This window comes from Polypterus senegalus, chromosome 9 (genome assembly GCF_016835505.1).
Source record: "Polypterus senegalus isolate Bchr_013 chromosome 9, ASM1683550v1, whole genome shotgun sequence".
NCBI classification, from domain to species: Eukaryota; Metazoa; Chordata; class Cladistia; order Polypteriformes; family Polypteridae; genus Polypterus; species Polypterus senegalus.
Genome location: NC_053162.1, coordinates 179,592,332 through 179,616,524, shown reverse-complemented (window position 1 = coordinate 179,616,524; position 24,193 = coordinate 179,592,332). Strand labels below are relative to the sequence as shown.

The 24,193-nt window shown below is 37.3% G+C and overlaps 1 protein-coding gene across 3 annotated transcripts in view; it reads right to left on the bottom strand.

The window, feature by feature from the left end:
• gapvd1 (GTPase activating protein and VPS9 domains 1) overlaps positions 1-19,711 on the bottom strand; it is a 94,095-nt gene extending 74,384 nt beyond the window's left edge. The window contains exons 1-2 of one of the 3 annotated variants that reach the window (XM_039764440.1): positions 19,521-19,711; positions 1,590-1,811 (exon numbers count right to left, since the gene is read on the bottom strand). In XM_039764440.1, the coding sequence (XP_039620374.1) occupies positions 1,590-1,774 (185 nt within the window). In that variant the 5' untranslated portion in view covers positions 1,775-1,811; positions 19,521-19,711. The remainder of the gene's footprint in view (positions 1-1,589; positions 1,812-19,520) is intronic. The other 2 variants (XM_039764439.1, XM_039764441.1) reach the window with 2 other exon arrangements.
• Between the last annotated feature and the right edge of the window lie 4,482 nt (positions 19,712-24,193).

The following is a 24,193-nucleotide window of genomic DNA, read 5'->3' as shown; positions in this document are numbered from 1 at the left end:
AAAAATCATAACTCACTAAAAAAAGTTTAATAGTAAACTAGTAAAGTACTTTATGGACAGGAAATGTGCTATATAAATAGGTAGAAAAACAATTTTATTTTAGTCTTAATATTAAAAAAAATACTGGGTAGAAAATATGGTACATTTTGTAAACTAATTACACAGTTAATAAATAGCAACACACTATAAACTTGAGGTACTAAACATTACCAGTCTAAAAAGTTTACAAAAATTAGAATTCTATCCAGGCAATCACAAATATGTCAACCATTGGAGCAAGCATTGCTTGATTACTTCAACATTTACTTGCTTACAGTTTTTGTCAAATTAATAAATTACCAGTGCTCCATCACCAAGTTATCATTAATTGGACTTTTGTGATCTAATTTTAATGTCTCAGACAACCAGGTTTTATCCCAGTAGCTTTAGAAATAAAAAAGAAAGCAATATGGAAAGATCAGTTAGACATACATTCATACCAATAATTTAACAATTTGAAGTCATTAATTGACTTAACCTATATAAATGTGGGATGCACAAAGAAAAATAAAAAGCCAGAGAAAACTCCTCAGAAGAATGGGAAGCCCTTAGAAACTGCATTTCATGATTCATACTCTGTCATCTGAAGCTGTGAGGCGGCACTGCAAACTGCTCTTCTGTCATTGATTTTATAGATACTGCCCAAACAACAAGAAATACACATCTTAACTTATGTAAAATCACATAGGCTATACTTGTAGTATAAAAAAAGATTAAACATTCAGTTCTACTTGGTTTTCTGTCAGTTTATAAATACTAAAGATTTTAGTGCTTGTCGCTACTGAGATGACTTTATTCACTAATATTATGGCTTGGTAAAGTAACCTGTCTTTTTCCTAATTTTGACACCTCCATTATTTTTTGGGGTGACATACATTAGTTTGTCTTGTATGACAAACTATTTTTTAAAGCACAACAGTAAAATCATAAATATAAATTAAATGCAATAACATAAATTTGGTGAAGTATTAAAATAAGGATACTGCAGTCATTTTAATTGATATATAATAATATTAACATTATTAGTCAGTACCACATAGTGGATAAGCAAACCACAAGGTTACTGGTCCAAACCATGCCTCTATTCCACTATGCTACCCTGAGCAGTTCCCTCAATTTCTGCTCCAAATGTAAAAATGTATATTAACAGTAATAAGTAATCTTACTTATAGAGTGCTGAGGGAGGATGCTCTATATAAAATAAGTTATGTTCCGTTTGTTTATTTGGCTAAATGTTTTGAAGACTCTTTGATAAACAGTGAATTCCAAAGTCAGAACCTACACAATACAATAATTATGTGATCTAACAAAACAGGGCAAAGATGTCAGTTGCTCTTTTCATGTTTATTACAGGGTGTGAGAGTATGACAGTGTTTAGGCATGTATGCCCAGCAATCAACCGGCCTCACACTGCGGGATAGTTCCTGTCTTTGGTATATGCTCGTGGTATGGGTGTCAGTATAATCATTCGAGGAGATGTGATCATGCAGTAAAATGCACCTATCAAAAAACAATCATACCCAATTTCAAACTTCGTGCTTTCACCTCACCTGGTCAAGATAAGCCTGTCAAGGTTGATTCTCTGCTGCTTAGCAATCCATGCAGTTCGGTAAAGCTTTTCAGCAGTTTTCAAAACATCTGTATTGAGACGCTGCAGCAGCTGTTTCTCAGAGTTCACATACAGGCGCTCCTGCTTAAGGTGATGGGCCAGAGTGTAAATGTCTGACTTCACCATCTTCAAAAGCTAAAACTCTGGACTGAGCAGATGCCAGCTATAAAAGACAAAAAAAAAAAAGTCATACGGTATAACAGAAAATGTGCACAATTAAATAAATGAGCAATGGCAAGGAAAAAAGAATTGTAAACAATAATCCATAAATGAAGTAGACAGGGCTGTAACCATAATTACCTATCCTTTTAAAAATGAAACAGAAAAATAAATATTTAATACGAAATCAAAATTATTCGTCGTCGAGCTTAATGTTTATTGTATAATTTTTTCTGCAAAACCGCATTTTCAAAAAACAACCTGCATACTCTAACCGAACTGATATAACAATCTGTAAGAGGGAGCACATGCAGCAAGGTTGCAAACACTGTCTTCCAGGGTTGGTCACATCACAAGCCAGCCCTGTAGTTGACTAATGTGAATCTCTAATTGCTGAGTAGCAAACTGGCAGCTGTGATTCCAATGACCTGTGTTCAATTCCTGCTGCCAACAGTATGTCAGGAAGGACTGGGAGCAGCTGAAAGAGGGGTGTTGCCTGAGTGGATTCCTCAACAGTGAAACAACCTACCAGAAAATACACTGAGCCTTCACCTACACACACCTGAGAGATGATGTAGCTTATATAGTTTCAGAATTCACTTAAATGACAAAAATTCAGAAAATAGCCATGAAAACTGTGTGACCTATCATGTTCCCCTTCCATCAATTTAATCAAAATCACAAGTTTATCAGATGGACAAAAGTCTGCACTATTTCCAAAAGCAGGTTAAGAAAAAATACATATTTAGTAACACATTTCAGTGATGAACAGTGAAAATTTGTCCTAAAAGTACTTACAAGCAAAAAAATATGAATGGCTCATGAAGCAAGTGATTTCCGGGCATGGCAGCCTCAACATTAAAATTAAGCAGTCAAAAATAGTGTGGACAAACAATTTAAGATGCTGCTTTTACTTCTGGGATAATAAACGCATTCAACTCTATATTTATTTTGTTTTATACAACTGCAGCAATAATACACACAAGATATTTTTGAGAGAAACGTTTGTTTTAAAAAAAGAGAAGACTTACGAAGAGATGTTAAAGGAATAACGTTGCACACTGGGCCTAAGTGAAAATTCCTGCCAAATTCATGGACGCAGTGAGATGTCCTAAGCAACTAAAAAGGTAAAACAGCTTTTGTGCACACACTCTAAACTATTGTGAAGAGTTTAATAAAATAAGATTTATTTAATAAATACTTTTAAGTGACACCCTTAAATGTATCAAAATGAGTGGCATTTGCCAGGAATATTATAAGGTACAAACAAGATTTTCATTTTATTTGATATGTCTAAAGCACTGTAATTACAAATAAAGGAGCATCAGATCAGCAGGCAAACATTAAGCACAGCTACACTTGACACAGACAGCAGCATTAATTTTTCATTAAATGAACAGCTGCTGAGGCAAGATGCATGTTGTTTCAGAAAAAGAAAAAATCCCTGGCAAGCCACTCTGATTCCTTGAAGGCCACGTGTCAGCTGATACAGACAAAGGCTGCCTTCAAGAGGCTTGCTACTTCTGTTGCAATCAGAAACTCTGAAAACAGACTGATAAAATTATATCAAGTTCATGTCTATAAATAGCCTTCAAAAATCTTGCACACCACAAAAAAAAAGAAAATCACTTGTCAGAGTGGTTTGTTTTCTCTGCCTCACAGAGGACCGAGGTATTACAAAAGCTAGCTTTTGTACCATCATCTTCCAAGAAGTAGTAAAATGTTTTTATTAATATTATCCAAAAGAAAGTGTAAGCTGCAACACCATAAAAGCATTATCTAATTTCTAATACATTTAGAAAAAAACATAATACCAAAAAAAAAAACAAATTACATACACAAAATTGCAAGACAAGTTTTAATGATTAGAGTATCTAGCACTAATCATTTGACAAACTTAAAAACACTGAGGGCACAGAGTCAACAAAGGTCTAGAAACTATTCCGGAAAACAGCACCTTACACTAGAGCTGTTCTGGCAGCTCATGGTTATCCAAATCCTGAAAATTTGCATAAGTGCAACTCAAACCACCTACACCTGAACACCAGCAAAACCAAGAAGCTGGTGGTGGATTTTAGGAGGCCCAGGCCTCTCCCGGACCCTGTGATTATCAGAGGTGGCCGTGTGCAGAGGGTACAGACCTATAAATACTGTACCTGGGAGTGCAGCTGGATGATAAACTGGACTGGACTGCCAATACTGATGCTCTGTGCAAGAGAGGACTGACCAAATTTTACTTCCTTAGAAGGCTGGCGTCCTTCAACATCTGCAGTAAGATGCTACAGATGTTCTATCAGACGGTTGTGTCGATTGCCCTCTTCTACGTGATGGTGTGCTGGGGAGGCAGCAAAAAGAGGGACGCCTCACGCCTGGAAATACTGGTGAGGAAGGCAGGCTCTATTGTAGGCACAGAGCTGGACAGTTTGACATCCGTGGCAGAGTGACGGGCGCTGAGCAGGCTCCTGTCAATAATGGAGAATCCACTGCATCCACTGAACAGGATCATCTCCAGACAGAGGAGCAGCTTCAGCGACAGACTGCTGTCACCATCCTGCTCCACTAGCAGAGGAAATCGTTCCCCCCAAGCCCCCCAACACACTATGCGACTCTTCAATTCCACCTGTGGGGTTAAACATTAACATTATACAAGATTATTGTCTGTTACACCTGCCTACCACTCTCCACCTTGCATTTTTTAACTTGCACTGCATTTTTATCACTCTTTTAATTAATATTGCTGCTGGAGTATGTGAATTTCCCCTGGGGGATTAATAAAGTATCTAAGTTCTCCATTGGTTAGTTACTTGAATATGATATACGAACATAAGAAATTTAAGGAAAGTAGACAATTCAGTTCATCAAGCCTGTTTGTTTAGTTAATAGCTAAACTGTTCCCGTATCTCACCCAGACACTTTTTAAAGGTTGTCAAGGTTTTTGCTTCAACTCCATGTCTCAGTAGTTGGTTTCAGATTCCTGGCTCCAGTCCTAAATACACTTCTCCTTAATTTCCACAGGGGTCCTCAAGTACATGATTCCCTGTTACGCTAAAAGAATTCCGCTGGATCTAATTTGTCAATGCCTTTGAGAATTATGAAGATGTGGATTACATCCTCACACAATCTCCTCTGCTTGAGAGTAAATAAGTTTAATGTTCTGAGTTTGTCAGAGTACATGTCCTTAAGTTCTGGAGTGCACTTGGTTGCTCTCCTCAGTTTCTCAGTAAAGGATGACTCCAGTAAAACTCAGTGATAAACCTAATTCTTGACACCTTATCTTTACTGGGTTATTTGTATACAAATATGTCTTTCTTCAGTGTTGTGGCAACAGTTTGTATAGAATGCTAAGAAACTGAATTAAATTTAATTGAAATAAGTTTACTATTTTATATAAAGGTACATGGTTTGCACAATATTGGAAACATACAACAAATGTCACTAGAAACATCACAAAAATCTTCCTTTAAAATTTTCCAGTCAGCAAAGCAAGTGTTTTCATCTAGGAAAAGGCAGCAAACAAGCAGATAAACTTCAAATCAGAATTTACCCTGCTAAAGAGGATTATCAAGTTGCAGTCAAAAAACAATACCTTGTAAGCTTTACCTGATCATGTGCTTAGAACGAAGTTTACATCACATTTCAAAATGCCAAATTGCTGCATTGGACAAAACACAGAGCAGTCTTGTTGGGGTCATGCTTGAAAGTATTTCATTTTTTTCTAAGTGGAAAATATGACAAATGCTGCTTGCTCAAAACAGGCAAGTTTAACTGAACTGAAACTTGAAAGCAGAAGAGATGGCCAAGTGGTGTGCTGTAACAGAAGTCCAGCCATGCACAACAAAAGGTACACCAAATGCAAACCAACATTCTCTCTGTGACGCAGAAAGAGAAAAAAAAAAGGTGGAGGAATGAAACATCCTATTCTGTTTAAACAAGTAACAAAAATGGCCTTGAGGTTTTTTCATTAGCACAGAGGATTCTTAAAACTGACTAACTCAATTATACCTTTCAGGGTTCATTAACTAAAATGTAAAAGATTATTCAAAATATATTTGAACACTAACAGCTTAGTCTCATTTTGACGGCAAATGCTACTTAGTAAACAATAGAGCATTTAAGGAACTTTCCCCTGTGCTGTTTATTATCAATATCATCTACCTTGTGTATTACTAAATTTGAGTAAAATGGCTTACTTTTAAGAATAAACTATAGCTAATGTTTTACAAATTAGCCATGTCAGAACAGTGAACATACAGTACTAGTTCTTATCTTGGAAGATGTAAGAAAGCATTTTAAAATCAGGCTGGGATACGCAGTGAAAACACCTCTGTGTTGCTCCCAAAACCCCTTATGAAATCAATCATGTAATTGGTTTAAAGTGATAAACAGCATCACAAGAAAATATCAAGCAACAACTGAGTATCTTCCCTTAGAAATTATTATAGTCACAACAGAACTGACATGGGGAAAAGACAAAGAAAGTTTAGCCACATTTTACAGTATAATGTCCTTATGAAACGAGTTTGATGGACTAAATTTGTTCCTTTCTTTAGTGAATACTTTTATGTATGTAATATCAAGTAAAAAAAAAAATTACCTCTTTTTTCCCCCCCAACAACACAAAAATGAATAAGACTTGCCTTTGCAAGTATGACTAAATGATTAAAAAACTTTAGTCTATTTCATTAACAGCTATGCACCCATGTGATAGCAACCTCTACATTAATTGCTATGTTCAGCATTTTTAAAATCAAATGAGTAACCCTGCACGGTGATGATTTTATGTTGTACAGTTCATTCTCACATTCTGCTAAATCAGAGAGAAAACAATATTTACTTAATGAACTTCTCTATGTGAAAGACCTTTAGAGCACTCTTACAGTTAAGAAATACACACAGGTTTAAATGTTTGAGAGCATGCAATAACTTATCCATGTTACTACTAGCCCACTGTGAGTGCAGGTAGGCTTGTGCAAGAATAAGTCCTGAGATGGAATGCCATTCGGTTCAGGGCTGTTACCCTGAGCCTAGTGTTTGTGAGAATCACGTATTTTATTTAAAAAAAAATCCATAGTTCAACTAAAAGACTGTCATTATTGTCAGTTCTATCCAACTACAGTGCCAAACAGATGCCACGTACAGATATCTCTTTCAAATTAAAGCATTTTCTGCTTAGCAAACCTGACAAATAATAATGAACTTAGAAATTAGGTGGCTCACTAGTTAATATCCACGACAAAAAGGCCCTACAACAAAATAAACTTCACATTTACTCTTAGAAAATAGTTTCTGAACTTGTGGAAAGTAAAAATCTAAACACACTGCAAACTAATCTGCTAGATTTGTACACGACAAATTCTATGCATCATAATCACTCCAAAATAAAATGTACAAGTCACTGTTTCAAAACCTTCACACCGGATCACTTCATAGGCAGATCACTCTAATGGCAGTGCAGCATCGCATGCAGCTGCAAGTGGAGTTGCAGAAAGTAGGAGATGGAGCAGGAGTGGACCCCATGGCTTGCAAATGTATTAAATGAAATAAAAAAATGTGTTTAGGAATGTCTATTAATCTCAAATACAGAGTAATTATTAGCATAGCAGGAAAAATATTTCTGGGTTAAATTAAAGTGTTAATTTAAAGAAATGGTAGAAACTTGCATGATACTTCAAGCCATTTGCAATTTTTTTGCACCACGCTGGAAAATTATATTAGGATCACTGGTTAAATACTATAAACAAGGATCATAATGCATAGTTTTATGTGATTATCATTAAACACAAAAACTAAAGTGAAAGTTATTTAAGTAAGTAATTAAATATCCAAACACCAGTTCTCAAATCTGAATACTATCCATCAGTATCTGAAAGGTAATTAAATGGTAACAGTGACACAAAAGCAGATAGAATAGGAAAAAAAAATGTAAAATACTTAAAGCATTTATGACTTTTTGGACAAAAACTGATGTGAAGAAAAAACATTATTATATTTGTATTCATTCTTTACAAATCTCAAGTACAGAAAAATGACTTACTGTTTACATAAGGTGTCCCTTCAATATAGCCTTACATTCACATTTAATGCCCTTTCAGAGGTGCCTTTTTGGAGTCAAATTTAAGCTCAAGGGAAGTGCAGACAACAAAGTCACACATCTACACTTCTTACTACTTCTGTCTATGAGCAGAGATCTTTGTGACCTGCATGATGATATATCCAGCCATAAGATTTTTTTTTGGCTACTAAGAACTGACAATTCAGTGCCTCTGCTGATGTTACTTTTGATTCTACCACAGTAAAAAGATGACAACAAACATAACAAACAAGCTATTCTAATGGACAGGGAAACATTTTAAAGAATACTACATAAATTACAGTGAATAATTTTATATCTGGATACCATTCTCTCTCATTCTCTTATATCCCTACTGGTTTAACTGCCATTTTCTGGGCTCACTCAGGTTGGGTTATTGTCTGTGTGCCCTTCTTTAGTAACTTTTTAGAACACATAAGGGGGACAACAGGTACAACACTTGTCAAAAAAGTTACTAAGAGTCAACTTCACAAATGGAGAACACACAAACTCCATACAGAAAGCACCCAAACCAGCAATTGGTCTATAATCCAAATACTGAGGCACCAGTGTGCTGGACACCTATTTGTGTAGCCTTCAAGAAAAATTTAAACCTACTATAGCAAAGCACACTTTGCAGATTAAATACAGGCATACTGACATTCTTCAAAGGTGACAACCTATGCTTGGGCAAAATTACAAATTACTGCCTATGTGCAACCTGTAAAACCACCATTACAAAAACAGTCGTCAAAAATGGTGTACAGTATTGAAAATCCATTTAGACACGGTTGGATCATAAAAGACACATTGTTTTTATTAAACAATTAACATCTCAGACAGTAAAGATCATATGTTTATACCTTACATATCACTGAAGACTTTCATAAACTCTAACAAGATGAAACCAATAAGAAAATACTTAAGTGGTATTTGCCTATAAAGCAAGGCCATGGCAGTCTACTATACTTTTATCCACCAGTCATTAAATAGCTTTATTAACACTAATCTTTAAATTTTATGTACTTTCAAACAACTAGAATATGAACATGTTTCCTGTTTCATTCTGAAAAAACATTTAAAAAAAATGAAAAGGATGTCCCTTAGTTCTTCATTTTTGTACAAATGGTCTGAATTCTGAGAAAGAAAAAAAAAAACGGTAAATGAAACTCTCAATTTAGACCTGAAATCTGGTTGTGGATGTTTAGAATTTATTGGCAAGAGGAGGTGTCACAAATTTCTATGATGTAATTGTACTTACAATACATACAGAATTCTTCACCAATGTAGGGATGGAAAAATATGCTAATTTCATAATTTGGTATAAATCACAATACTTTGTCCATAATTCCAGATATTCTAATATTCTAGAATGGACATCAGCCCACCAGAGAGCACACTCATATACATGTCCACATAAATCAAGTTTTGACTTGCCTATTTACTGAACAGCCTGTTTTGAGCTGCAAAAGAAACCCTGTGGTTAGTTCAAGTATGCCATCTGAAAAGAAATCAAGCAGAATTTTCTTAGTGCTAAAAATATATGTAAACAATTAATACACATCGAATACAAAACTATGCTTCAAATTTGCATGTCTAAAAATGCACTTTTTATAGCTTTTCATTAATATAACTTTACATACTTAAAACAACTAAAAAGACTCTATAGCAACACTCTACTTTAGTTATGAGAAAACCCATTTCATAATCAGGTGTGCTAGATTTGAGTGTTAAAGTGAGATAGCAGTGACTTAATGAGGTCGTAGAAGACAACACCCCCGAGATTAGCTAAAGGCAGAATCCTCATACTTGATCCTCTGGCTATTTATCTTCTTTGAATATATCCTTTGTCAGATTAGTGTAGTATTCTGATCACTTTAATATAAATACAGTAATACCTCTGGTAGCTAATCTTCTGAGAGCAAAGCTACCTTTTTAAATTTTTTTAAATGAAGTCAGCACTAAACACATGATGGCAAATGTGCAAGTTGAAGCACCTGTCGGCCAGACCACTGTGGAAGCCAATAAGCAACATCTGTACTACATGGAATAATTGTTGTCTATCATTGATAATTTGCATATTCTAGCACACAACCTTGCCTTACTTGAGGACCTGATTATTTCATGTTTACTGTATTTATTTTTAATAAATACAACTTGCACAACTTGTCAAAAATGTAATTCTGACCAAGCAGAAGGTAGGTACGCTCCAATGTCAAACGTTGGCACCATATCTGATCATGTTCAGCTGTGACGGGAGAGCGTCCCCCATGGTTGGAGAAAAGCATATGGTTGTTCTATTTCTGGCAATCAACAGCTACCCATTAAAGCACATGTAGCTCTGATCTCTCTCTCAAAAACGTCAAACTTTATTCCTTAACAATCTGTAGATAATGTCTGTTGAACAAACAGGTATCGCTAGCTAAGCAGAGGCAAGGTACACTCCAACACGGAATGTTCATGCAAATTATAGAAAAAGACCTGATCTAAATCTGTTAAGTAGTTCTCTCAAGAAAAGTACATACATATATACACACACACACAGATGTATGAATGTAGGACACTATTAAAACCAATAAATTTCATCTTTTCATGTCATCTTAAAAATGCATAACAAATATAAAGTTAAACAATTATAACTCATTTGATTGGCAACGTTATTTAATTTTCAAAGCACATACAAATCTGTTCCTAAAGTAATTCCAGAATATGGTGAAATTGGCATTGACATGCACTTGCCTTTTATATATTATTTCATGTTTTTCTCATGTATTCTTGTGCCTTGCAAAATTCAACTTGCAGATGCATATGTGCTGGGTATCAACTTTTTTGATACTGCAAAAAAGGTGGTAATGTGACATTTTCAGAACTCTGGTACTGAATTAGTAGCAAAACATCTATAGTTAGGTAATGTTTCTGATCTCAGGTAAGCAGAGCAAGGAATAACTATGCATGAATATAACCTGCAAGCATGAATATGCAGCTTAAGAAGCAGATGACAGCACATGGAAAGAGCTGTGTAAGATCAGGAAGGTGGTGGTATTACTGGAGGGAAGCCAAAGAGACAGTTTCGGGATGACTGCGGAATACACAATGCTGCCACAGCCTAGGGGTCATTATAATCTACATCCCTCAGTCTTCCAATAAAAACGTTTCTTATAATAAACCAAAGTGCTGCAATGCAACCAACTTCATTAAGTATTACTCTGCGAGGTTTCTATAATGGATCCAAACTTTGATGGCAGTTACTTTAAAAGATACATGAGCACTTCTTCACTCACTAAAGGAATGATTCATCAACTATGACACTACCACCTCCTAGTTAAGTACAGTGTATGTACATTTTAAAGAAATGGCAGATTTTTGACCATTGCACATGTATACCTTATAAGTTAAAATATGCCAGAGTTGGACATGCAAACAAAATATAAACTGTCACAATATTTTTTTTTAGATATGGCTATATCACATAAGTTGGAATCAGTAACATTGACTTTGTACGACAGATTTGCCATAAAATGAAAAATTGAGCTGTGTACAATTTACACTGAGAAAAATCAATCAAGTGTTCTACAAAATAAATGAATAAGTACCCTTCAATCTCTCAACCCTACTTCCAACTCTCTCTTTGTAAATACTGCATTCAGATACTTAATGGAACAAATGGTTTCAAGTCAGCTGCTCCTCTTTACGGGTTTATTGTTCATTTAAGGTACTTTTACTTTAGGAAACAAAGCAATTACAGTAGTCTTAAGCAAATTAAGCAAACACTTTTAAGAATATAAAAAACAGTACTGAACAATGTGAAATATTATTTAGGTCCTGTCTCATTTTTTAACCTTCTTGTTATATGTAACCAGTAAAATTCACAACCTACATCAGTAGCATCAGCAAGATGCCATAGCAAAGACTGCAGGACAGTACTGGGGGAAGAAAAAACATTAAACAACAAGATCCAAATTCAATTATACAGTGGTACAATAAGTGCATTTTAATCTTATAATGTAGCCTAACATCTTAGACTATAATTATACTTCCAGAAAAATGAAGAACAATCTATGGGTTTTCAAACTGCACCACATTGTCCTGAGAGCTGTAATTTCCTCAGGATGGGATGCGGATATGCAGTATCATGGAAAAGATATCCTGTTGTGTAATTAATGACATTAACTTTATAAGCATTCAGACCTGTTTGATTCATTTTTGTATTTCTATTGTATTGTCTATTTTTTTTTCTCCTCTTAAAAACATCTAGGTTTTCCATTGTAATGGGAGACTTTAGTAAGAACTTCACTTAAAAATACCTGTAGAACTGCATAGCTAAAATAATAGCAACAAAGGACTTTTTGAATGAAGTGTGTAAATTAAAATACAAAATAAAATAAAATGAAAACTGTAGCAAATTACACCAGAAACAAGAATATCATTGAGCCACACAAAGCAGCTGTAACTCGCTTTCTCCATATACGGCTACTGAAAGGCAGTACCGAATTAACGGTATAAAACCAGAGTATAAATCCAACTGAAGGCCAGGTCACAATATTAATTAAAATTAAAGAACCAACTCTGAGTCAGTGACAGAGAGAATTAGTTGCTCTTTGGAATGTGAAAGATTTTAGCTTCTTGAGCAGTAGGCAATACCAGCACAGCTCAGAAAAAGATTATCACTATTGGTTTTATCTTTAAAAAGCTAACACATAGCCTGTGCTTGAATAAATAATAGTAATGGTCCAAAACAAAAGTGAAGTGGAACACAACCTAGGTTTCATTTATAGGGGAAAGAAAGAACAGCATTAATGAAATAATGTATGACATGTAATCAAAACAAAATAAAAGCACAATTTGGCATGTTTCTTCAGCAAGTGCTAGTTGATATAGGCCTATAAAAATGAAATGTAATAAAAGCAAAATTAAAAAAAAAAAAATACAAACTGTCAAAATTATATATATTTATTTATTTATTTGAATATATTCAACCCAGATTCACTTTCCATGGAACAGACTGCTGTCTGGGTGGCAGGTTTCCAAGGTATGGCAGCATGCAAATGGTACAAAATCTCTAATGGTGCAAGAACTAATTGATCTCCAGGGAAAACAAGTGGAGAACAAATACTTGCATTTTATTATGAAAAAAGGCAGCTGGGAGGACGGCTTTATGGCCTGGCCTTGCCTAGACATGAATAAAACAGACATCTGACAGCAGTTAGGTGTACACACCTCTAAGAACAACCATGTAATAAGAAGATGAAGTCAAATGACATTCACACCACAAGATATAAAGATGTGTTCACATTAGTACTCAAACATGGGTTATAACACACTTCTCAACATTTTAATAACAACCTAATAAAGGTGAGAGCCGAGTTAAAAGCAACCAGCACACATTTTTGGAAATACCTTACACTGGCTGAAAAGAAAACAAGTCTGTTGTATCCTTTTTGCTGTTTACTTATCCATCCATCCATTTTCTAATCAGTCTATTCATTTCTGTTATGTGTGGTGTAAGTGATGAACTGGGCAACACTGAGCTCTAAGCAGACCGCAACATTAAACAGGAAGTTACTCCATCCCAGGGCACGATCGCACACACATCATAGGCTAAATTTAGTGATGACAGCTTACCTAATCACCTAACATTTTTGGGGATGTTGTAGGAAACCTGCAGAAACCTTAGTAATACAGTGATGGTCGAAATTATCGGCACCCCTGGAATTTTCCCAGAAAATGCACCATTTCTCCCAGAAAATTGTTGCAATTACAAATGTTTTGGTATACACGTTTATTTTCTTTATGTGCATTGGAACAACACAAAAAACAGAGAAAAAAGCCAAATCTGACATCATTTCACACAAAACTCAAAAACTGGGCTGGACAAAATGACTGGCACCCTCAACTTATTATTTGGTTGCATGCCCTTTGGAAAAAATAACTGAAATCAAGCGCTTCCTATAACCATCAACAAGCTTGTTACACCTCTCAACTGGAATTTCCGACCACTCTTCTTTTGCAAACTGCTCGAGGTCTCTCAGATTTGAAGGGCGCCTTCTCCCAACAGCAATTTTGAGATCTCTGCATAAGTGTTCAATTTCGAACCGGACTCATTGCTGGCCACTTCAGAACTCTCCAGCACTCTGTTTTCAACCATTTCTAGATGCTTTTAGAGGTATGTTTGGGGTCATTGTCCTGCTGGAACACCCATGACCTCTGACGCAGACCCAGCTTTCTGACACTGGGCCCTACATTGCGCCCCAATATCTTTTGGTAGTCTTCAGATTTCATGATGCCTTGCACACAGTCAAGCCACATGGTGCCAGAGGCAGCAAAACATCTCCAAAACATCTTAGAACCTCCACCATGTTTGACTGTAGGTACTGTGTTCTTTTCTTTGTAGGCCTCATTCCGCTTTCTGTAAACAGTAGAATGATGAGCTTTACCAGAAAGCTCTACCTTGGTCTCATCTGTCCACAAGACGTTCACCCAGAAGGATTTTGGCTTCCTGAAGTACATTTTGGCAAACTCCAGTCTGGCTTTTTTATGTTTCTGTGTCAGCAGTGGGGTCCTCCTGGCTCTCCTGCCATAGCGTTTCATTTTGTTCAGATGTCGATGGATAGTTTGAGCTGACACTGTTGCACCCTGTGTCTGCAGAACAACTTGAATATGTTTTGAAGTTGATTGGGGATGTTTATCCACCATTCGGGCTATCCTTCGTTGCAGTCTTTTATCAATTTTTCTCTTTCGTCCACGTCCAGGGAGATTAGCTACAGTGCCATGTGTTGTGAACTTCTTGATTATGTTGCGCACAGTGGACAAAAGAACATGAAGATCTCTGGAGATGGACTTGTAGCCTTGAGATTGTTGATGTTTTTGCACAATTTTTGTTCTCAAGTCCTCAGACAAGTCTCTGCTCTTCTTTCTGATCTCCATGCTTAGTGTGCCACACAACAGAAAGGTTGAGTCAACTTTTCTCCATTTTAACTGGCTTCAGGTGTGATTGCTATATTGCCAGCACCTGTTTCTTGCCACAGGTGAGTTCAAACGAGCATCATATGCTTGAAACAAAACGATTTACTCACAATTTTGAAAAGGTGCCAATAATTTTGTCCAGCCCATTTTTGGAGATCTGTGCGACATGACGTCAGATTTGGCTTTTTTTTCTCTGTTTTTTTGTGTTGTTCCAATGCACATAAAGGAAATAAACGTGTATACCAAAACATCCGGAATTGCAACTGCAATTTCTGGGAGAAATGGTGCATTTTCTGGGAAAATTCCAGGGGTGCCGATAATTTCGGCCATGATTGTATCTTATGTGACAATACAAAGAATGTGTAGCACATGGAAAACATCTACCATTTTTACCTGACAAGCAAGCACACTGCTATTCTTATTTTAAAGAGTTTCATAGTGACAACGTATGCTAAAAAACAGATAATTTCATGGTGTTAGCTAACATTCAAATACATTTATAAAACCTTACAAGATTTTAAGAAATTAGGTAGTTAAGTCTAAAATAAAAGATTAAAATTAACAAGAGACTGAATGTCCTATTTATATCCTTTTTTATAATATATTTCACATATAAAATGCAGGTCTCTTATACTATACTGCCACATTTTACTTAAATCCAGGAGACACTGTGCTGACTTATGCTTATGGTTATCATCAACTCAAATGCAGACAAATGTGATTAACTAATTTTTAAAAAGTTGTCTGAAAAAATTATGAATTTAATAAAACAAAATTTAAAATAGAGTAATTTAGTTTAATAAATCATTGCTTTCACAGACAAAAGTATTGACAGAAAAACATTGCCTTAATCAAAACTGACATCTGCAAATGAAGCAACTTGAAAAGCTGCCGTTACAATTTCTAGTTAAAAGATTTCTACATTTTGATCAAATTGAATTCTAATTACTCTAAGAAATGCATTGAAACTTATACCTAGGAGGTACAAAAAGGAAATAACGACAAACTCATATTACAAGAAATTTCAGAAGTCATCATTTACTGTAGTGTTGGATCTCTATGAAAAATCTGACTTCAGTATTGATAACAGCTTTCGGACCTCAGTACCAAAATGGTCCCGAAGCAAATAATGGATAACTCCACTCCTCTCAAATTACTCCTGCCCTGGTTAGCCAAGCCCTTGTACCACACTACTCTCTGCTTCCATTTTTAATGCATAGAAGGATATGACTTTTGCATTTTTTCTTTCAAATTTTCTTTGGCAGTGTTTACAGATTTAAGAGTCCAAATGTGGTTTTAAAAGTTCTGCTACACAGCTGCTCTAGAACACTAGCTGCCTGTACAATATTCAATCATTGTTTAAATTGTGGAGTTTCCAAAATCTCAAGAATGGTATTTGCACCGATTCTATATCTGAAACAGAAGATCCTGCCATACCAACCTTCACACTACTAAAGAACCAATGATGTGAATAGCTTTTAGGCTTCTATTCTGTGGTACTATAATTAGGTGAATAATTCATATTTCACCTACAACTAACTTTTCTCTCATTCATTTAATGCTATAGCTTTATAAAAAAGACTCTGTCCTTTATGTACTCCTATGAATATTCTGGCTTTTTTCAATTTGACTACATCAGAATATATTTTTTTGAAATAAACCTAATCTCAGTATCCCCTCCCGTGTTCGTTTTATTGAATGAGGTTTAATAGGACATTCTTAAGCTTTCTTTGAGGGCTATACCATTAAATTCTGATCTTTCACGTGTGCAGAAACCTTTGAAAGGTGCTATAAAAGTAAAGACTAACACTGACATCCTGATCAAGGTTGTTTCCTGCCTTGACCCAAGTGCTTCCGGAAAAGGCTACAAACTCTGCAATCCCAAATTGCATTAAGCACGTTTGAAAGTATTACATTATATTATACACATGTACATTTCCTTGCCTGGTTGTCTTCACATGAAAGACTGAACAATCAAAATCTCAAACTGGTTTTACTTCTGTGTAAATGGATGTTTGGTGATGGAGTCCAAAATTCGCAGTAAAGTTCAGATTCTGATTTTATGATGTTCAAAATGCAGAAAAAGATTATTTTTAGCCTAGTGTCAACGAATATGTGTGGGTGTAGGTGAAACCCCATGTACAAACGTCTGAAAAAAACTGACCTATCTTTTTCAAACAAGTTGCATCATATTTGTTCTGTTACAGACTCCTGGTCTGTTGTTTCTGCTCTAGGTTGGTACAGTATTTATCTCAGAATCCTTCAAAAACTATTTGACCTATGTCCAAAGATAACTGCCATAGAAATTGCTTAATATAACCAGAATTTTTGCTGTCTGCTCTGTTTTGTTATGGACCAGACCTTTTGAGATAACTAATTATTTAAATATTCATGCACGTGCACACAAACGCTCGCACTCACACTCAAAAAAATACATAAGTGAAGACAGGAGGATGGTGAAACACACACACACACCTAAGATATGCAAATGTCAGCAGACAGAGGCTTTAAGCCAAACCTGTACCAATCTGCCCGTCTATGCACCTGGTTTACTTTATTTGATCCAATGTATTTGGTTTCAAGCAGTACACTTCATTCAGTTTCCTGTTCATTTTACTCTATACTTATCTGTGTACATAAAATTATATGTTAATTTACTTGATTATATATTTTTGTACAATGCAAATGGTTGTATTGTACTATAATATCTTCTGCGGAGTGGTTTCTTACAATATTACTACAGTGAAAAAAGCACAAGCTGATCTAACGCAGGGTGTTCATAAAAAATGCAATTTACTTCAAGAAGTGAAGTGCATTATAATCAATAAGAACAGTTATGTCAAATAGTTGAATTATTAAAATGTGTGGTTTAGTTTAGATGTTTAAAGTTAAAGATTGCAGAGTAAATCCGTCATTTTGCATCCTCTGCTACAGTTTCACAGAGGGCTGCATCTCTAGTAAGGGAACAAAAATAACAAAATAGTTATAATCACTGACCCTGAAATAGTCTAAAATGATTCCCCACATACTTCTGTTTGAAATGTGTAACCTTCTGGGCGTTACTTTTAGAGGGCTAGGGCCACTGGTAAAGAATCACATATAAAAAATATGTTCATGTTCGTGAACCTTGAAATGGCATGAAACAACACACCATGTGCCTCTATTATTTTTTCCAAGTTTTGTAAAAAGGGAGCAACTTTGACCCCTCGAAGCCCATTAGGGTGTGAACAACTGGAGACATTTGATGCATCACGCACAACTTCAAGTCCTTCTGATCATTTTTGCTGAAGACATTTATTCGTTTATCCTTTATCATAAGGGTGAAATTTCCTGCACACAATATGGTCCAAAAATGGCCTAAAAAGGTGTTTTTTTCCAGGTCTAGTGGGACAAAAATGGGAGGAAACCCAAAAACTCTCAAAGCCTTGCATAACTATACATCAAGAAGCATCAAATGGTATATCATATGTTGGGGTTTTTATTGTATCAGGATCATCAGACCAAACAAAAAGAACTTATTTCAAAGCCTTCATAAGTAATTATTATGAACATAACTTACAAGTAAGTACTGTGATGACCAATCCAATCCATAGTCCACACAGATTTTTTAATTCCATGGTATGCGCAACAAGATAATAACCTACGAGTATCACAGCTCTGGCCCCCAATAACCATGCCCAAAACTCCAGCCACGAGACTGCATATCCACAAGCTTACACTTCATTGCCAGGTTGTTGACCGAGCACGCATTTTACCTTCTCGTACAACAGCCAAGTCCAAACATGCTTACATTTCTGAAGCAGAGGAACTCATCCTGCTCCATATTTACATACAGTTCTCTTGTAACTATAAAGTATGCTCACCTGCACAGAAAAAATATCAACTTAAAATTACACGAGGGGGAAATAGGGTGAACCTGGGCCAGCATAACAACAAGTTTTAGTATGCAATTAAGGCAACTGTGTTTAATTTTGCAGAAAAAAAGAAAAAAAAATTAAGAAGACTTGCTATATTCTACTTTAAAAATTGACATATATCTGGAGGCAGGATCCAGCCAACTTCTTAAAAAAAAAAAAAACTGCCAACCTTTCCTCATGTACAGATCTCGGGACAGTGTCTGGGATGTGGTAGGTTATTTTAGGTATGTGCCCAGAAACTGGCGGCTCCTCACTCCAGACTAGAGTAAGCCATTACTGGTGGGTGTGAATTTCACCAAGACACATGTAGCAGTTGGCTCCCTCAGTAACCGGGGTGGGGGACGGAGAGCCTGCATGGCTGTATTAATAAACAGATGAAGATACTAACTGGCATTGTGACCAGCTACACCCCCGTAGGACAGCAGAGCAGGCAGATGTGGCTTCTTGTGCGTCAATGTCACTTCTCGTATTGAACTTCAAACCGCTCGAGTCTTCCAATTAACAATTATATATATGCAAAACCTCGAGAACTGTGCAACCGACCCGCAAAGTTTTTCTTTTTTTTATTCTGTTCAAACACATAAGCCGTTTAAACGCTTCACGGCCAGAAGTGCTCCGTGCCGCGGCCTGGACACATAACAAGCAGCCTAAAGAGAAAGCCTCTGTCCCAGCATACACACAAGAGGAACGGCTCCCCAAAACCTGCCACATCTTCAGACCCCCGCGGCACTTTTGTACGCCCGCCCAAATATACTGTACTTACAGAAATGGCCTCGCTCGATAGCTATAACAGGCCTGAACCAGGTCGCCCGGCGTGCTGCTACGAAGTGACGTCTACTTCAGTCTACTGCCCTCCCCGTTTCACGAGGGTTGTCGCTCGCCGCTGCCTCTCCACCTCTCGAATACAGTCGAGCCGTGGCGCGCGGGCGCGGACACACCACACTGACACACACGCAGGCGAGCGCGAAGACAGCCGGGAAATGTAGTTTTTATGGTCACGCGGTACGAATCGACTTCTGGTTACCCGCAGCAGTTTCCACTCGCTCAATCTCATTCCGCTGGGGCTGTGTTGTCTAAGCGCACTCTTCCGAGAAATGTGCCAGGCAAAGCTCCAAATGGGATCTCGTATAAAATGCAGCCAAGGACACCAAACGAATCGCAAATCTGAAAGTTCTGACTTCCTTAATCCACAGAAAGAAAACTTAGAATAGGTTAACCCGATTGCACAAAATAAATGCAGTGATTTCGTAAGTATGTCATTGGCGTGTTCGGACAAGTGGCGACAGTTAGACGCCGATGTGGTGTCGTGGTGCATGCGTGTTTTGATAAGGAAGCTGTCCAATGCGCAGGCGACTTTGTCAGAAGACCTGTTCACCTGGAATGGGTGTGTAAAGAAATCAGTTTTCTTATCACCCGGAGGCTGACCGTGTTTTTAAATCTGAAAGAAAGGTAATCACGTCTGCACGAGAATCTAGCAAGAAAATGGATGTGATTATATAAAAACTGCTGATGGGATGCGAGTTTGAATTCTCTGCCCTGTTGATGGTGACATGTGGAAAACGAGGGATCAAACAGTGCGTAAATCTGCCCCTATTAATAAAAGAAAACGTGTCTGTGTGTGACTTGCAGGTTAATGCGGACAGGGGCCGTTTATCTATTCTCATCGTCTTAGAAGTGAGTGCAACATTTGATACCATTGATCACAATATTCTTAGAAATCGCCTTAGTCAATGGGTGGGCTTCTCTGGCAGTGTCTTAAATTGGTTTGAGTCTTACTTAACAGGTAAAAAATTCTTGCTTAGTTGTGGTAATTATACATCGAAGACACATGATATTCTATATGCTGTTTCATAAGGATCTATCCTGGGTCCGTTGCTCTTTTCGATCTCCATGCTTCCATTAGGTCAGATTATCTATCTCAAGACATAATGTGAGCTACCACAGCTATACTGACGACACACAACTGTATATACCAATAGCGCCTAATGACCCCGGCTCTCTTGGTTTACTGACCCCCAATGTCTTACTTGCATTTCTGAACCGATGAGCAGTCATTTTCTCAAACTAAATAAGGAGAAAACAGAAATCTTAGTAATTGGCAAAAATGGATATACTTGTAGTTGAGGATATTAGAAATAAACCTAATCCATTAGGCTTTAAAGTCAAGAATTTAGGGGTAATTATTGACTCTGACCTAAATTTTAAATCACATATTAATTAGATTAGCAGGACAATAATTTTTACTTAAGGAATATAGCAAAAGTTAGATCCCTTGTAACTCTGCAAGATGCTGAAAAATGAGTTCACACTTTTGTTTTAAGTCGACTTGATTACTGCAATGTACTCCTCTCAGGACCACCCAAAAAAGACATCAGTCGGTTGCAACAAGTGCAGAATGTGGCTGCCAGAATCTTAACTAGGAAAAAAAAAAAAAATCTGAGCACATCACACCAGTTTTGATGCCACTGCACTGGTTACCCATGCCATTCAGAATTGACTTTAAGATACTGCTAATGGTTCACAAAGCCTTAAATACAGTAATCTCACTCTATCCTGTATTTTGGAAAGCCTCTCGCCTTACACTCTAAATCGTAACCTTAGATCTTTAGATGAGTGTCTGCTTATAATTCCAATAGCTAAACTAAAAAGAAGTGGTGAGGCGGCCTTCTGCTGTTATGCACCTAAAATCCGGAATACGAGTTTACCGATAGAAATTTGCCAGGCTAATACGGTGGAGCATTTAAAAAAAACGCTAAAACCCCATTAGTGTAACATGGCTTTCTCATAGCTACATTTTACTGTATCCCTGTTAAGCTATAGGTGCATTGAATTATCATTTTCATCATGGCTCCTCAATCTGTACTAATCTGCTCTTCTTTTTCTGGTTTTCTGTGGTGGCGATCTGCACCATCACCACCTGATCAAGACACCATGCAGTCCCTATATTGATGGAGTACCCCAGAGGTACAATGTCCAGTGCGGGCTGGGTAGTCTTTTGCCCCCTGAACCCCTGCAGATTATATATATATATATATGGTTGAAATAGTTTTACTGTCAAATAATGCAAAGAGTATGCAACACGTGTTTTGCCCTAATTCTGGGCTCATCAGGCATACACACTCACTGCACCCCCTCTCGGGAATCGAACCTCGGACATCAGCACTGGAGGTGAAGCCCCTTGCATTGCGCCATGGCATGTGGTTCATTTATTTGACAGTATGTAGATTGGGGTAATTATATTCAAGGCATTCGTAGTCTGAATCACAATCTGACTGTATGGGTGGTTACCTACCAGGTAACGGTTGTGGTTGGTCAGCAAGTCGGCTAACATCCGCCACAGTGACCTCTTTCAGTTGCGAGAAGCCGAAACATGTGTCGCATACTCTTTGCATTATTTGATAGTAAAACTATTTCAACCATTCTATGATCTGCTTCTCACAACTGAAAGAGGGCACCGTGGCGGATGTTAGCCGACTTGCTGACCAATCCCAAGCGTTACCTGGTAGGTAACCACCCATACAATCAGATTGTGACTCAGACTACGAATGTCTTGAATATATACTGTATAAATAAATATATATATATATATATATATATATATATATATATATATATATATATATATGTAGTTGGAGATCCACAAAGGAAGAGATTGAATCACGTATCATAAAGTACTTTTTATTCCTGAGCTTTCAGCTGCTGCCTAACTCCACCTCATTATCCCCCTCTCCCCCCACCTACCTACTTTTGCTATATATTACCTTTGATTCTTGTATGTCTAATCATTGTCCTCTGATGACGGCTCCTGGCAGGAGGTGAAAGCTCAGGAATAAAAACTATTTTATGATACGTGATTCATTTTCTCCCTTTGTGGATCTCCAACTACAAATATGCAAACCGTATCACAGACCTTCATTTCCATATGCATTATATATATATACTAGCCAAGTGCGCCCAACTATGTTGCACGTGTTAAAGTTGTCAGTGAAGGGCTCCCTGTTTAAAGGCGGCTGCCAGTCATGAACTGGGCCCTTCGTTGCACAGCATTATGATTTCTTTTAAGGGAAACAAAATTACAAAAGAAAACCCTTGGACATTGATTTGATAGGAACGGCCTACTCGGAATCACTGTCCGAATAGTAATTATGTGATGGTGTAGCAGCATTTCTGCTTCTGTCCCTTCACAGTCCGTCTCGTTTTCACGACGCTGTCATTTCCTCTCACGATGTCTTCTCAAGGCAATAATACACGGAGCAATTGTTATAAAAGGGGGACACATAGGTATCCAGGCTCTTTAAAGCATAAATAGGGATCACTTCACTGACATGTGAGCAAGCTACGGTACAACTGTGAGACGTGCAGCACTCGCCGGCTACAACGTAACAATAATAATTTCCAGAACGTGCTGTCACGTTGTCATTCATTTTACCCCAGTGTCTTTCTTTCATTCATAGGTTACGTAGGCACGTACCTTTTATCTTCGGCAATCTCATTCTCTAACCAGGCCTCAGGAGCTAACCAGCGTAACACTGTCCACCACCCCTTTCGTTATTCCGGCACATTGTTGACATCCATGAGTAATAACAATGTACTAAACTGGAAGGTGGTCTATGCATGCGTGGAATTCACGGACAAACAAAGATCAAGATCTAAATGAAGATCTCTTTAGTTCATTTAAAGCACAACAATTTGTTTAGTTTGAATGTCTGTGTTTTGAGGTGTGACTGGCGTACTACAGTCTTCAGTAGTATAAGCCTGGAGGAGATTCTTAATGCAATGCCTATGTTTTAGCTGTCTCTCTACTGCCATCTAGTGCTTCTTCTTCTAATTCATTCACGGACAAACAAAGATCAAGATCCAAATGAAGATTATATATAGAGATATTTTTACTGCATATCTATATACCTGTATATTGTATATGTTGTAATAGAAGACAGGGATGGACTGGCTTTCTGAATGGGATGGAATGACCTTTGCTGTTTAACGGAGGGTGACTATATAAGGATGGATATGTCCACCAGGATGGTTAGTGTCCCCTCTACTGGGCAGGGCAATGAAGAGGAAAGATACGGGGAGACCTCCTACATACTCCCTCAGTGCTCTAGGTAGCAGCGTCCTTTAATGAAATAAACCCATTTGCACACCTATCAGGCAACCTGGGAGCTGTAGCCCCATTGGACAGCCCTTTTGAGTACTATGGGTGCCACCTGAGAGATCTCTTCAGGATAGATGCTCCTGTTTTGAGGGGGCTCCTCCTGACTCAGAAGTGCTTCGTTCATGCAATGTCATGAAACAGGAAAAAAAGTAGTCAGCTCTCCTCACACAGGGTGACGGAGTCCGGAGAGGAGGAAGACAGAGTTTGCCGCAGGGAACACTGGAGGATAGAAGAGAAAAGAGTCTGAGTAGTTATGTCTGGGATTTGGGGGATCCCCTTGA